This window comes from Paroedura picta, chromosome 3 (assembly GCF_049243985.1).
Source record: "Paroedura picta isolate Pp20150507F chromosome 3, Ppicta_v3.0, whole genome shotgun sequence".
NCBI lineage: Eukaryota > Metazoa > Chordata > Lepidosauria > Squamata > Gekkonidae > Paroedura > Paroedura picta.
The window spans coordinates 163,667,160-163,681,432 of NC_135371.1; the positions used below are offsets into that span (position 1 = coordinate 163,667,160).

The 14,273-nt window shown below is 50.4% G+C and overlaps 1 protein-coding gene and 1 long non-coding RNA gene across 2 annotated transcripts; one reads left to right on the forward strand and one right to left on the reverse strand.

Moving 5' to 3' along the window:
• Nucleotides 1–422: 422 nt before the first annotated feature.
• On the forward strand, nucleotides 423–3,299 carry LOC143831381 (uncharacterized). Its single transcript, XR_013228864.1, has 3 exons — nucleotides 423–779; nucleotides 868–1,107; nucleotides 2,645–3,299. It is a non-coding gene; the product is annotated as an uncharacterized LOC143831381 (long non-coding RNA).
• A 4,457-nt stretch (nucleotides 3,300–7,756) lies between these two features.
• On the reverse strand, nucleotides 7,757–13,208 carry INHBE (inhibin subunit beta E). Its single transcript, XM_077329198.1, has 2 exons — nucleotides 12,548–13,208; nucleotides 7,757–9,507 (listed from the first exon to the last, which is right to left on the reverse strand). The coding sequence occupies exons 1-2, from the start codon at nucleotides 12,900–12,902 to the stop codon at nucleotides 8,801–8,803; spliced, it is 1,062 nt and encodes a 353-aa protein (XP_077185313.1). The 5' UTR covers nucleotides 12,903–13,208; the 3' UTR covers nucleotides 7,757–8,800.
• Between the last annotated feature and the right edge of the window lie 1,065 nt (nucleotides 13,209–14,273).

The following is a 14,273-nucleotide window of genomic DNA, read 5'->3' on the forward strand; positions in this document are numbered from 1 at the left end:
TGCTCACCCCTGAGTGTTCTCATGACTTTGTTTGCCAAGAATAAACCCTAAATAGATCAAAGGTGACAGTAAGGCTCTGGAAACCAGGGCAAAGGTAAAGGCCCAGCCAGGGACAGGGCACGCTTTTAGATAAGTAGCTATCTAGGTAGGTGAGGTTGATGTGACAAGCAAGGCCAAACTATGGGAAGAGGGAGCTCGAGGTGAAATGCCCTGAGCTCCGTTGAGTTAGGGTGGAATAATGAACTCAGTGCATTGCTAGCGGCTTGTGTGGTGGTTAGAATAGGGTGGCCAGCTCTGGGCTGGGAAATACCTGGAGACTTTGGGATGAAGCTGGGAGTCAGTGGGATTTGGGGTGGGGAGGACCTTAGAGGAGTATAATGCTATGGAGGCCCCCCTCCAAAGCAACTGTGTCCCTGGCATGACAAAATCGAGTTGCGTCTCCAGGACAAACTTGAGGAAGGTGGCTTTGGCCCTCAGCGATGAAACTCACTGGGTGCCTCAGGCCACATTCTCCCTCAGCCTAAATTACTTCACAGAGTTTTTCTGAGGAAAAAAGAAGCTGCATCGGGCCAGTTTTCCTCACAAAATCTCACCTAATCGCTTTTCTAGCGTTCCTGCCCCACATTGCTTTAGTCAGTGCAGGTCCTACAATTCCCAGCATAAGGTTTCGGCATCAAAAGAGACTCCTTTTTTCACCAGCAGAAAAACTGAGCAGATCTAATTGCGAGGAGAGGAGAATTAACCTGCTGTGAGGACTTAGTTTAGGCTGAAAATGTAACGTAAGTGCTTTTGAGAAGCTTGTCAGTTGAGCTGAAGAAGGGGAACCAACTGCTTCATAATCAGGCTAAATGTTTTGTCGATTTGTAGGGCACGAAGCATCGATGACTGTTGAAGGGAAGCACCAACTGAGAAGCAATGGATGAGGGAAGCCATGGAGATTTGTGAGGTGTGTCTTCAGCGGTTAATGTTCCCCTCCCAACTTCTCCTTCACGCTGGTGGAGATCTTCATATGTGCTGCTCTCTGTAGTTTGAGAATCAGGTGTAATTCCTGGAGGACTCCAGGCCCCACCTACAAGATGGCAACCTTCAGCCAAGATCAAGGGCCAGGTAATTTTCCCAGAAGCCTTTGCCCCGTTAAGGAGCTTGACGTGTGTCATTTGGGACGATGTTAATCCACTTAGCCTGGGTTTGTGCCTGAGCTGCTGGGAAATGTTGCCCCCTCCAAAATTACCCAACTATCCCATTCCCAAAAGCCATGAGTTCCAGATGCCGTCCATGCCATAATCCGGTGGTACTACTAGGCTGAGGAACCCCCACATCCTTTTGGATTTCTTTTTTGCTGCAAATGCATACCAGAATTTTTTGTAAACCCCCCCCCCCCGAGGGCCAAACAATTTGGCTCTTTCAATTCAGGCTTCTCTGATCTGTTTATAATGCTCCGCGGGCAGAGAGGAGGCAGATGAGTTAGGGGGAAAGGCAGAGAGGGATGCCTACCCCTGCCCTCCCCTTCCTTTAATCTTGGCCTGTCACTGTAAGAAAGTTAAAGAGGCTCAGATACAAGGGAGATTAAGGGTTTAGTGACTCCAGACCTGGGCTGTTAAGTCAGTGTGTCAGTGAGTTGCTGTGACACATGCACATTCATTCCTCCGACTGATGCTTCTGTCCCCAGATTCCCTGTCTTATCTGCTGAACTCTGACCTCTGCCCCCCAACTTCTCTGCACCAGTTGATGCCTTTCAACCCCCCCCCCCATTCCGTCAGCCCTTACATTCCCAGTTTTGTCATTTATCTTAGCCCTTAGAACTGAACAAATAGATTTTAGAACAGTGTTCGGTTTACTAGCATTCCATTGCAGGTGGAAATTAAGTATGAATTGGAAAATAAGTATGAAAACCGAACGGCCTGTTCTTCTTAATATCTAATTTGCAAACGCAGTGGCTCAAAGTCGGATTGGTGGCTGGGGAAAACAAAGAGAACTAATCTCAGTCTTGCTTCTGTTTGTTCAAAATGCAAAAATCAAACTATGTGCAGCTGCAAACTGAACATTGTCAAATAAGATCTTGTTGCTATTAACACTCCCCACGGGTGCCTTTGCGTCTTTCTGTGAGTGGGGATGGGATGGGATTCTTAGTTTGCTGCCAATTTTATTGTTCTGGTTTTTCTTGAAGTCTTTATGGGGATTTTATTGAGGGGCAGTATCTATTGTTACCTGCCACAAGTCAGTTATGGGAGTGGCGGGCTATAAATTAAATTATAAATAATATATTATTGTCACCTGCTAATAGTTATATCTCCAACTCATGGGTCCACAATGTGTCATGTTGCTCACTGACACCTTTCCTGATACCTGCCAAGTGTTTTTAGAGAATAGGCGGGGCTTTTCTCCAGCAACGCTTCTGATTGGCTGTGGAGATTTTTTTTAAGTGTTTTGGCAGCAGCAGTTTCCACAGCAAAAGGATCTTCATTGTGTTACTGAAGACTAGCAATGGCGGCCATTTTGCAGCTGGTTCTGCCTCCTGCGGCAGCCTCCTGCGGGTAAAATTTAGTCTCTTTTAAACCTCAAAGCGCTGTGAGTCTGGATCTGTGCCTTATCCACAAAGATAACTAATAAGTGCTTACTTTCAAAATGCTGTGTTACTTTGCAGCTCTGCTTCTCTGGAGGGACTCAGGACTGAGCTGAGTTCAAAAGTACCAACCACAATGAAGAGCCCAAATTGCACTGGATACCAGCTAGCTGCTTAGCGGGGTGAATCATGAACGCCGCCAACTACACAGATGGAAAAATACCACATAAACGTGAGAGGCGTTTCATTTTTAAACTGTGATCATCAGCAATTCAAGGGTATGGGGAAATGGACTCGAAAGAAGAATAAGCAGTATTTCATTTGTAGGGCACGTTCAGTTTTTGAGCCTGTTATTTGCACAGTTCACAGCATCAGTAAACTGGAGCAGAGGTAGAAATAGACACAATTGTAAGGGATTGCAAGTGGAAAAATGGGATGCCAGACATGCAGGGTGAATTTGGGACAGGCAAGCAAAGCTGTGCAGCGCTCAGGGCTGAGGGAGCAGAATGGCCACTGTGTGGGAATGAGAGTGGAGGGTCAGCAGACCCAGTAGAGCCTCTGAATGGAGAACTGGGAGAGGAGGTGTGTGTTCGAAAGAGTGGAGCGTCCAGCTTGCAAGGTGGGGTGCAAGCCCCTGCAGAGTTGGGGCAGGGTAGGGAAATGTCCCAGGATCTGCACTTCTTCCCTAATGCGCTGGGGCAATGGTCACATCGTGATCCCCTCATGCACAGCGCAGCCAGAGCCATGGATTTTGCACGAAGCGTCCCGGCTGATGAAAGCTGCCCTTTGGTCTCTGAGCTGTACTCTGCTGAGCAACAGAGGGGCCAGGGCCATGGGGGGGGGGGACGGTGACAGGCCAGGCTTTGGAGGCGATAATGTGCACCTGAGCTGCCATGCAACACTGGACTTTGAGCCACTTTCCCTTCACAGGTGGTAGTGGGATTATTGAAAAATACACCACTTGCAGGAAAAGCAGAAGGAAATCGGGTGCATTCCGGCATTAAGCACAGCTTCACTTTCTGTTCCCGGATGGTTGCAATGTGTTAATTTCCCAGGCACCCAGGTTGTCTATTCTGCACACATTGGATAATGCACTTTCAATGTGACTTGGCAGCTGGATTTTCCTGTGCGGAACAGGAAAATCTACTTCGAAAGTGCATTGAAAGTGCATTATCTATTGTGTGCAGAATAGGTCCTAGTCTAAAATTGTTAGCCTGCAGGTGGGGTCTGGAGAGTTCCCAGAATTAAAACTCCAGACAGCAGAGGTCGATGTAGAAAAGGGCTGCTTTGGAGGGTGGGCTGTACTGGGCTCTGGGATGGGAAATGCCTGGAGATTGGGGAGGTGGAGCCTGGGAAGGACTGTGGGGTATAATGTTTTATTTATCATAGCATCCTAGAGTGGGAAGGGGCGAGACAGGCCATCTAGTCCAGCTGCTGCTTAATGCAGGATCAGACCAAAGCATCCATGATAAGTCTCTGTCCAACCACTGCATGAAAGCATAAAATCCTAGAGTGGAAAGGGGCCAGACAGACCCCCTTGTCAATACAGGATCAGCCTAAAGCATCCAGGAGAAGTATCCGTCCAGCCACTGTTTAGAATCATAGAATCCTAGAGTTGGGAGGGGCCAGACAGGCCATCTAGTCCAACTCCCTGCTCAATGCAGGATCATTCTCAAGCATCCAGGATAAGTATGTGCCCAGCCCCTGCTCAGAATCATAGAATCCAAGAGTGGGGAGGGGCCAGAGAGGCCATCTAGTCCTACCCCCTACTCCATGCAGGATCAGCCCAAAGCATCCAGGAGAAGTCTCTGTCCAGCCGCTGCTTAGAATTCTAGAATCACAGAGTTGGAAGGGGCCAGACAGGCCATCTATTCCCACCCCCTGCTCAATGCAGGATCATTTCCCACCCCAGAGCTGTCAACCTTACCATGTCCCCATCATATCCACATGACAACCCTTCCACAGCAGCCTTATATCAAATGATTTGGCCTGACATCTGCAGGAGAGCAAGGTAGTAAACCTCAAGTGAGAGACCAAAGGCAAGGTCCCTCCACTGAAAAAGCTCTGCCTCTGATTCGTATTCAGGAAGATGTTCTTAACAGTCAGGCCGGAGAGGAGAGGAGAGGAGAGGAGAGGGGAGGGGAGGGGAGGGGAGGGGAGGGGAGGGGAGAGGAGAGGAGAGGAGAGGAGAGGAGAGGAGAGGAGAGGAGAGGAGAGGAGAGGAGAGGAGAAGCCAGTCTTTCCACTATCCTGGCCCCAAGCTTAAGAACCAGCACTTTGTCTGTGGCTGGAAACACTCCAGCAAATGTAGATCTTTCATCACAGGGATAGAAAAGAGCCAGAGTCCAGAAGCCAATTAAAGACTAATAAAAGTTGTGGTGGGATATGAGCTTTTGTGAGTCACTTCTCATTTGTTTATTTGTTTGTTTATTTATTAAATTTTTATGCCGCCACTCCCAGCATAACCGGCTCGTAGTGGTTTAGATTCAATAAAACATGATAAAATACCATTAAAAAACATCATGGATCTAGGCCAGGAATCCAGGGGAGAGGGGAGACCCGATCTTATAACCCTGGGATCACCACCCAGCCTAACCAAACGCCTGGCGGAAGAGCTCCGTCTTGTAGGCCCTACAGCAAGGTTAGTCAACCTGCTGGCAGGGGTCCATGGACATCTGGAGGACCACAGGTTGACTAACCCTGCCCTACGGAACCCAGAAAGCTCCCTTAGGACCCACAGCTCTTCCGGGAGCTCATTCCACCAGGTAGGGGCCAGGACTGTGGTCTTGTAATTCCCAATTCATTGTGTGCTGTGTGCACAAAAGCTCATACCTTGAATAAAACGTCAAGGTGCCGCTGGGCTCAAGATGCCACTGGACTCCAACTCTGTTCCATTACTTTAGACCAACACAGCTACCCCCTTGAATCGAAGTTCATTGTAAGAATTTTACAAAGAGCCCTCCGGCGTAGCAAACACATCAGTTTTGATAGGTCTGTGACAATATCTCTCAGACGGACGCTGGATGTGTGAGAAATGCAATCCACACATCTGTCAAGGTGTTGTCATCATGGAAGATCGCAGTCCCTTTAGCAGCCTTTCAAGACCGATAACATCTCATAGCTCTTGAGTCTCCTCCCCAGAGCCCTTACCAGTCACAAAAGCAGAGGTCTCTGCGTGCTTGGGGGATTTTCCTGTAAAAAAGTTATGGTCAATCAAACACCCTCTCTCCCCACGAAACTCAAGCGATTAGCTGACTAAACATGCCCAAGAGGCATGTTAAGGGGGCCACCAAAAATGCTTTCTTCTTCAGTTTGGCCTGGAAGATGGCTCCCTACCTTGACATGGCTGATCTGGCCCCCTGGTCTCCTGACACAAGAACATCAAGACTAGACTCAGGAATGTGCTTGACATAAGCCGTCATGCACAGTCAGGTGGGGGACAGTCCGGTTATGCAGGCATGAGCTCAGTTGTTAGTAGGAGTGCGGTGTGTGTGTGTGTTAAAGGTAAAGGTATCCCCTGTGCAAGTACCGAGTCATGTCTGACCCTTGGGGTGACGCCATCTAACGTTTTCCTGGCAGACTCAATTCGGGGTGGTTTGCCAGTGCCTTCCCCAGTCATGACCGTTTACCCCCCAGCAAGCTGGGTACTCATTTTACCGACCTCGGAAGGATGGAAGGCTGAGTCAACCTTGAGCAGGCTGCTGGGATCGAACTCCCCGCCTCATGGTCAGAGCTTCAGACAGCATGTCGGCTGCTTTACCACCCTGCGCCACAAGAGGCTCTTGTGTGTGTGTTAGGTGCTGTCAATTTGCTTCTGATTTAATAGAATCATAGCATTGGAAGGGACCTCCAGGGTCTAGTTCAAATCCCTGCCCACCCGCAGAAACCCTAATTCCATGCCCAGATGATGCCCTCCCCACACAACCAGAATCCCTGGCCACTGTGGCCTGGAAGAAATTCACCTTCTGCTCTGAGGGTGGGCAGTATGACATCATAGCTCTGCTGAGCTCCTTCCCCTCCCCAAACCCTGCCCTTCCTAGGTTCTATCCCCCAAATCTCCAGAATTTTCCCCACAGAGTTGGCAACCCTACATGGCACTGTAGGCCAGCTGCGATTCACTGTGGTGAAAAGTGGAGTATAATAAAACAGCTCCTCTTCTTTGGCTCTTCATCTGTTGCCTTGAAAAGCCCATGATTGACATGAGTTGGTTCCATCTCACAATAATGAGCAGCTATTTTTAAGGATCTTATAAGCCACTTTGGACGCTTCCTCTGGGAAATGCTTTAGTTAAGTGCCCAAAACATCGTCTGTCTCTATCTTAAGTCTATGGCTGAGTCTTGCCTTGTGTTGGGAGCTACCTGAGCTCTCCTGTCCCTCTCCTACTTAAGCCTTCATACGTAACCTCCTAACTAAGCCCTGGCCTGCAGGATGGATCCCATTGAGCCACAGGCAAAAGGAGGCAAGAGGTTCCTGGGCCCAAGGAAAACACTAATAGAACCGATCCATGGGATCCAACCCATTGTGCAAATTGGTCTTCATATACACCCCACCCCATCCCCCAGTTGGAGATCAAGATAAAGGTGACATTGAAACTGAATTCGTGGTCTTAAGGAGTTCCGTGTGTCAATGTTGTGTGTTTTGGGGTTGGGGAATGATGTTGCAGGTTGGCTGCAGAGGAGAGGACATGCAGTAATGGGTTTAAACTACAAGTACAATGATATAGGCTAGATATCAGGAAAAAAAATTTCACAGTCAGAGTAGTTCAGCAGTGGAATAGGCTGCCTAAGGAGGTGGTGAGCTCCCCCTCACTGGCAGTCTTCAAGCAAAGGTTGGATACACACTTTTCTTGGATGCTTTAGGATGCTTTGGGCTGATCCTGCGCTGAGCAGGGGGTTGGACTAGATGGCCTGTATGGCCCCTTCCAACTCTATGATTCTGTGATTCTGTCAACAGGGTGGCTAGCAAATTGGAAGGAGAGCTGTGTTTGGGGTGGTAAACACAGTGGAGCAGAGGGGGAGCTGTGGGGAGGGCTGCTGGTAAACCATGGATACTCATAAGGATCTGGATGTGTGGAAGCAGCCACAATGACCACTGGCACATCCTCCTGTTGAATGTCATAGTTTAGAGAAATGCACCTCCACCGTTTTACAGGTGGGCCTCAGTCCTCAGAGCGCTGATGTGGTTGTTTTTTTTTTTCCCAAACACACTTTTATTTGTGATGTCCTTCAAAAATATAATAATATAGATACATACATACACATAAGTGCAACGAACAAATGCATACAGACACACACATGCAAAACAAAAAGGCAGAAAACGGTATCAAGGACCCCTTTGGTGTCAGCGCCACCAACTGGACGCCTGCACATGCCTACTTGGTCTTCTGGGCTTTTTCTCCTGCAGGGCCCAAGCATGGCTTTCTCTAAGTAAACATTCCCCGGAGACTGACTGGAACACTGTAAAAACCAGAGTCACAACATGATGCACCATGGCGATTCCCCTTTCAGGGCAAGTACCCACTGTTCTGTCCCCTGGTCTCCCACTGGCCAGGATGTGCAAGTGTATCAGAACGAAACTTTTCAACTAAATTAAATGAATCGAGACAGGTATGCAATGCAGTGGGGCTGCAGGTTCCCCTGCTCCTTGCTGATTCCCTCCCTTGTCCCAGATTTCCCCTTCTAACTGGTATCTGGCCTACCCCCCAGCTCAAGAAATGGGGTACGAGACAATTTGGAGGGGTGCACAGCTCAGCAAGGCTCTTCAACTCTCACTGCCAGTGGGGGACCCAAACACAGACAGAACCCTAAGAGAGAAGAAGAGAAGAGTCGGGTTTTTATGCCCCGCTTTTCACTGCCCGAAGGCATCCCAAAGTGGCTTACAAACAACTTTCCCTTCCTCTCCCCACAACAGACACCCTGTGAGGTAGGTGGGGCTGAGAGAGCTCTACAAGAACTGCTCTGTGAGAACAGCTCTGAGAGAACTGCGACTAGCCCCAGGCCACCCAGCTGGCTGCATGTGGCTAACACACAGTCACCCTGCTTAGCTCTCTCTGTGTTGTTGATAGCAGATGTGTTGGACGGCGGCGCGATGTTACGGCCTCGGGCAGCTGGCTTTTGCTCCACACGAACCACAGTTTGCTCTCTGGATAAGAGTCTGTACCTAACTGAGGCTGGAGCACCGTGACAGACATGTCCACCCTTCCCCCTCCACCCCTCGCTGCCACGCCCACCTCTCCCCTTAGCTGCACCCACACGCATCCACCACCATGTCAGGGATCTCCTTCTTGTTGAGGTTGCTGTTGGGGTCAAAGTAGAGCAGGGACAGGGCCCGTCGCTGTGTGGGGACGCAACACGAGCGGCCGGCAGTCCGGATATTGTTGGCTTTGACTAAGTTGAAGACGGTGGTGTGGAAGGAGGCCGCCATGCCAGGCGCGCCGGCCAGGTGGACGGGGCACTCCCCCATGCAGTAGTTTATTTGATAGCCATCTGGCTTAAAGATCCAGTCGTTCCAGCCAATGTCCTGAAAGCTGACGTAGTAGTCTTTTCGGCAGCAGACGTCGGAGTTCTGGTCACAGTTGAGGCTGCGCTTGGTGACCCGGTGACCCGGCTCTCGTATCTTGGCCTTCACCACCAGGAAGGGCTGGTGGGAGCTGCCGGCGTGAGTGGTCAGACTCGAGACGCCGGAGGGGGGACAGTCTTTGCACTGCAGCTCAAGGTTCAGGGCCTTCTCCTCCCTCTCGAAGAAGTTCTGCATGGCCGACGTGAGGGAGAAGGTGTGCCAGCCCTTGGTCCCCAGCCGCTGCTCTCCTAGACGGCGACCCTCTCGGTAAACCTGTAACGTGACGTTTTGGTGGGCCTTGAGGTACAGCCACAGCTGGGCCTGGTGGATCTGCATGTCCTGGCCTTTCGTGTGGGAGAACTGGAACTGCATTTTCCCAGAAGGACCTGGAGAAGAGAAAACAGTCAAGGTGAAGCTCACAGGAGGGCTCGTTCTAACCTGCTTCATCGCCACCACCATAGAAGAAGAAGAAGAAGAAGAAGAAGAAGAAGAAGAAGAAGAAGAAGAAGAAGAAGAAGAAGAAGAAGAAGAGCTGTTTTTTTATACCTTGCCTTTCACTACCCGAAGGAGTCCCAAAGCAGCTTGGAAACACCTTTCTCTACCTCTCTCCATAACAAGCCTCCTTTTTGAGTAGGTGGAGCTGAGAAAACTCTAACAGAGAACAGCCCTAAGAGAACTGTGAGAACAGCCCTAAGAGAACTGTCACCCATCAGGCTGCATGGGAAGTCAAACTTGGCTCTCTAAATCAGAGGCCACTGCTGTTAACCACTACGCCACGCTGAACCAGAATCTTTCCATCATCGATCAACATTGGTGCCTCCTCCTGCATTTATTTTTGGTATTTGGATTAAACCACAATAACCCTGTCCAAAGCCACACATTATTCTTTTCACCTGTGAATGCCTTTGAACTTGGGTTTCACATAAGGAAACCCCGTAGAAAAAGATGACAATGCATTATTATGACTGTTGTTTATGTTATGGATTATGCAGGTTGGATCTAGTGTCCCCACTTTGTTCATGATTGATGGGTTCTCCTTGGTACCTGATTTAGACCAGGACTGTGGTTCGCTATCATCCCCATCTGAATCGGGCACCATACATGTGAGAACTGAGAAGATTCCACCACTCACGTCTTGACTGTTACGCAGGGTGGGAAATCCATGACCCATCTTTAGCGTGGTCATGGCTTCATTAGGAGCACCCAATGGCCAAGTACTAGGAGCAAGAACAGATCTGGCATGTAACCCCGTGTGAGCCCCACTGAGCTGGACAGAGAACCTTATAATAAGAAGAACCTTATAATAATAATAATAATTGTGTGTGGTCGAGGAGACAAGGCTATGGGGTTTGGAAGGTGAGAGATGAGAAGAGGTGGTCTGCCATGGCCTCCCTCTGCAAAGCAACATCGGTCTTCCTTGGTGGTCTTCCATCTCTCTTGAACTTCCAAGCTGTGATGAGAGCATGCTAGCCTGGGCTACTCAGGTGCCACAAGAGCCCAAAACAAAGGAGGAGGTCAGAAAGATGGGCAGATGTGCTCATGAATGCAGCTAGCTAGACAGCAAGCAGGGAAGCCCAGCAAAGGTACGGGCTGGGGGGGGGGTATTCCTCTTTAAGCTGGAGACTAATTGATGGGTGAGGTTTTCAGCAAGGGACACTTGACCACTGGGGAGAACTCAGCTTGTTAATTTCTGCTCTCTGCCGGCTGTGCAAAGCACAGAGCATCCGTTCATAAGGAGATGACTACTCTCGGTAGCCCATTGGCCTCGTCCCTTTCACTAGAAGCTTCAAGTTAGGCATACCTCTATTGCACAGCAAGCAGGAAAGAGCATTTTCATTATAAAATAGGCAGACAAACAAAACTCCAGTGGCACATCAAGCAGAGAAGAGAGAAGAGGACCAGACACGCAGGGCTGAGCCGGAGGCTCATTTTTAAGAGCGTGATGCAAGACAGCAGGGATGGCCCAACTGTGGCTATCCTGATGCCCATGAACTACAATTCCCATGATCCCCTGCCAGCACATGGCATAGAGGGATTTTTTCCATCTATGGTGCAAGAAATGGCCAATTCATCCATGTCTTTGCGTCCCCTTTTTGGCTGCTGCAGTCCAGCCATGTGGTGGGAATTCCATGCTGAGACCTTAGCTCCCAGGCACAGAGGGATCCAATTCGGATTGGGGCTGAAGTAGGAAGAAAGAGGGAGCTTAAGTCTTCCCTCCATGCCAGAGTTGAGACCCAAATGAACCCCTTTACTCTCTGCCCCACTGGAGAAACCATATTGCAGAAACTTCTGTGCAACCCACAAGTATGTGTGTAGCCCCCACTGGGGCATGTGGCATCTCCCTGGGGCTGTTTCAGGTAGGGAAAATAGTACTGGGGGGAATGAAAAATAAGCCCTCTTTCCCTATGCACCCCAAGCCCACTCTGTGCATTCATCTCTGAGCATGGAATTCCCATGCACCTCTGGCTGCCAGGACTGGGTGACCATGTAGGGGACACAAGGTCTTCCCAGCCATCTTTGATCAAGCAAACTTGGCAGATTTAACACACACACACACCCCGCAAACAGACACAATGTGACCGTCCCATCGCAGACCACAATACCACTTTGTCTGCCGTGGGGCAATCGCCCTGTCTTCTGTTTCCAGCCAGAGACATTTCCCAGAAGCCTGGATGTGCTGAGCGATCTGAACCCTGCACAAAGACTCAGGGGCATGAACCAAGCAGCCTGAACCACTGCAAAGATTTAGTGGCATAAGCTCCCATGAGCCGGAAGTCACCGTGCCTGTGAGCTCTGACTCATGAAATCCTGCACTACAACAAAATGTTAATCTTTAAGGTGCCACAAGGATCTTTGTTATTTTGGCTATAGCAGACTAACACAACTGCTGCCCTGGAATCTGAGCAATGTAACGGTCTATTCCCTGTATGCGTGCAGCGCATGTCTGCCTTTGCGCTGCACGATCAGATTCCAGCCGTCACTGGCATGGGTAAGAAATAGCACTGGTGCGGACGGCTGCATTGGTTTAATTATTTGGTACATTTTAATCCTGTCCTGTCTGCAAAGGGCTCACAACAACCCTGTGAGGGAGATGGGGCTGAAAGAGAGAGTCACTGGCCTAGGATCGCTCAGGAAACCTCGTGGCAAACAGGGATCCGAACGCTGGCGTTCTGATCATTACACCACACTCTATCCTTGGAGCCGCTTTCTATGCAACACTGAAATGTGGAAACCTGGGCCGTGCCTTTTGCTCCCTGCACTTGCCAGTTTTGGAAACTGCTTTGAGCTCTCTTAAGGGCCATTTTTTGCACCATAGATGGAAAAAATGTGGCGAACAAATGCTCGAAAGAAATAAACAGAAATAGATTAAGAGCCAAACACCCCCCCTCCAAAAAAAAAAAAAATAAGGAAGTTGCAATGACTCACCTGTCTCTGCAAAACTGATGATCTCGTAGCCTTGCTCATCCGACTCGGTGTTCTCCCAGATGGGCCCCCGCCCGTCCGTCCCGCTTTTGCCCATGTGCAGACGCCGCAGGGCGTTGTTCACAGCCACACGTGGTATCGGGTGGGTGATGTTGGGCCTCTCGCTGAGGTGCAGCTTCTCCAGGATCTGCTGCTTGGCCACTTCGATCAGGAAGGCTTTCTCAGCGCTCGGCTCCAGAGAGGGAATCCCGCAGGAGGGGCACCCGGGTCTCCCCTCGGTCCAGGCCAAAGAGGTCCATAGCAGCGTCAGCGTGGCCAGGGGCGTCCAAGGACATGGGGGGCTGTAGGGAGGAGCCATGAAGCAGCCGAGGCGTGCAGGTGTCAAGATGCCTCGGGAGAGGGAATGGGTTTGTCTGAGAGTCCTGCAGCTGCGGTGTCTTTAGCTCACAGGGGATGTCCGTGCCGTGCACAGGGCGTTTGCATCTTAGCCTGGCGGCTGACAGTCTGACCTGGGTGCAGGAGGGTGCAGCTGGCCTCTGCTCTTCGCGGCCAGGGCTGGCTGCTGGAACCAGGAGAGCGAGGCAATGGTCTCCTGCTCAAGAGATCTCTCCTCGTGGACTGGCTGCTCACGAATGCCACCCGGCCAGGTCCCCCCCAGTATTTGTCACTAGGCCAGCCTGGCCCTGCCCTTTGAACTGCACGGATTGGCTGGCCTGCTTGCAGTGCTGGGGGGGGGGAGTTTGTTTCTCCAGCTGGGAAGGGAGGGGGGATTAAGGGGGAGGGGGATTACGGGCTCCCTGCCGTGGGAACAGGTGTCAGGGAAGGGGAAAGGGAAAGGGAGCGCCCGCCAGCCTTGATGCAAAGAAGGTGAGGAATAAATGGAGGGGAGTGTTAGCCAGGTTCTCCCTGATCACCGAGGGGGGTGGATTGAGGGACAGAGTTGCCAGTTCCAGGTTGGGAAACTTCTGGAGAATTTGGGATGGAGTCCAGGAAGCACAGGGAACTCAGTGGAGCGTTATGTCCTAAAATCCACCCTCCCAAGCCTCCCTTTTCTCCAGGGGGACTGATCCCTGTCGTCTGGAGATGAGCTGTAATTCCAGGGGATCCCCAGGCTGGCATCTCTACAGGAGAACTGGGCAGGGAAAATGGCGAAATGGCAAATAAGGAGGGCATCCCCTTGACTTTGGTTTTGGGACAACCAGGTGCCTAGAACGTTGTTTGGACGGCCAGCTTGAGTTGGGGACGTTCCTGGAGGTTTGGAGGGGGATCCTGGGGAAGGACCTCAGTGGCTTACAATGCCACGGAGTCTTCTCAGGAAATTGTTTTCTGCAGGGGAACTGATTTAAGTCAGTTGGAAGTCATTTGGACTTCCAGGAGATCCTCAGGCCCCACCTGGAGGTTGGCAGCCTGATTTGGTGGCGGAGATGGTCAGGCAGGAATGTCCAGAAAAAGGAATATGCCTGAGGCTTTTTCTCCCTGCAGAGAGAAAACACCTGAGAATATCATGCAAGACCTTACCCAAGTCAGTGCCTACATGCCAGGGAAGTCCCGGTGAGGAAGAAATGTGTATAAATACAAAAAAATACAATAAACGCCCAGCAGCTATTTACCCCATCTCACTGTGCGCTCCCTCTGAAGATGCCAGCCACCGTTACTGGCAAAACATCGCAAACCTGAGGGTTTCCAGGGCTGTCTGCTGTAATGACAGACTGTGGTTGTCATTTTCTCT

Bases quoted from the DNA above. Each gene is read 5' to 3' on its own strand.
- INHBE (XM_077329198.1), bottom strand. From the start codon at position 12,902: ATGGCTCCTCCCTACAGCCCCCCATGTCCTTGGACGCCCCTGGCCACG. The intron at 9,508-12,547 runs GTGAGTCATTGC...TCTCTTCTCCAG, and splicing joins CATCAGTTTTGCAGAGACAG to GTCCTTCTGGGAAAATGCAG.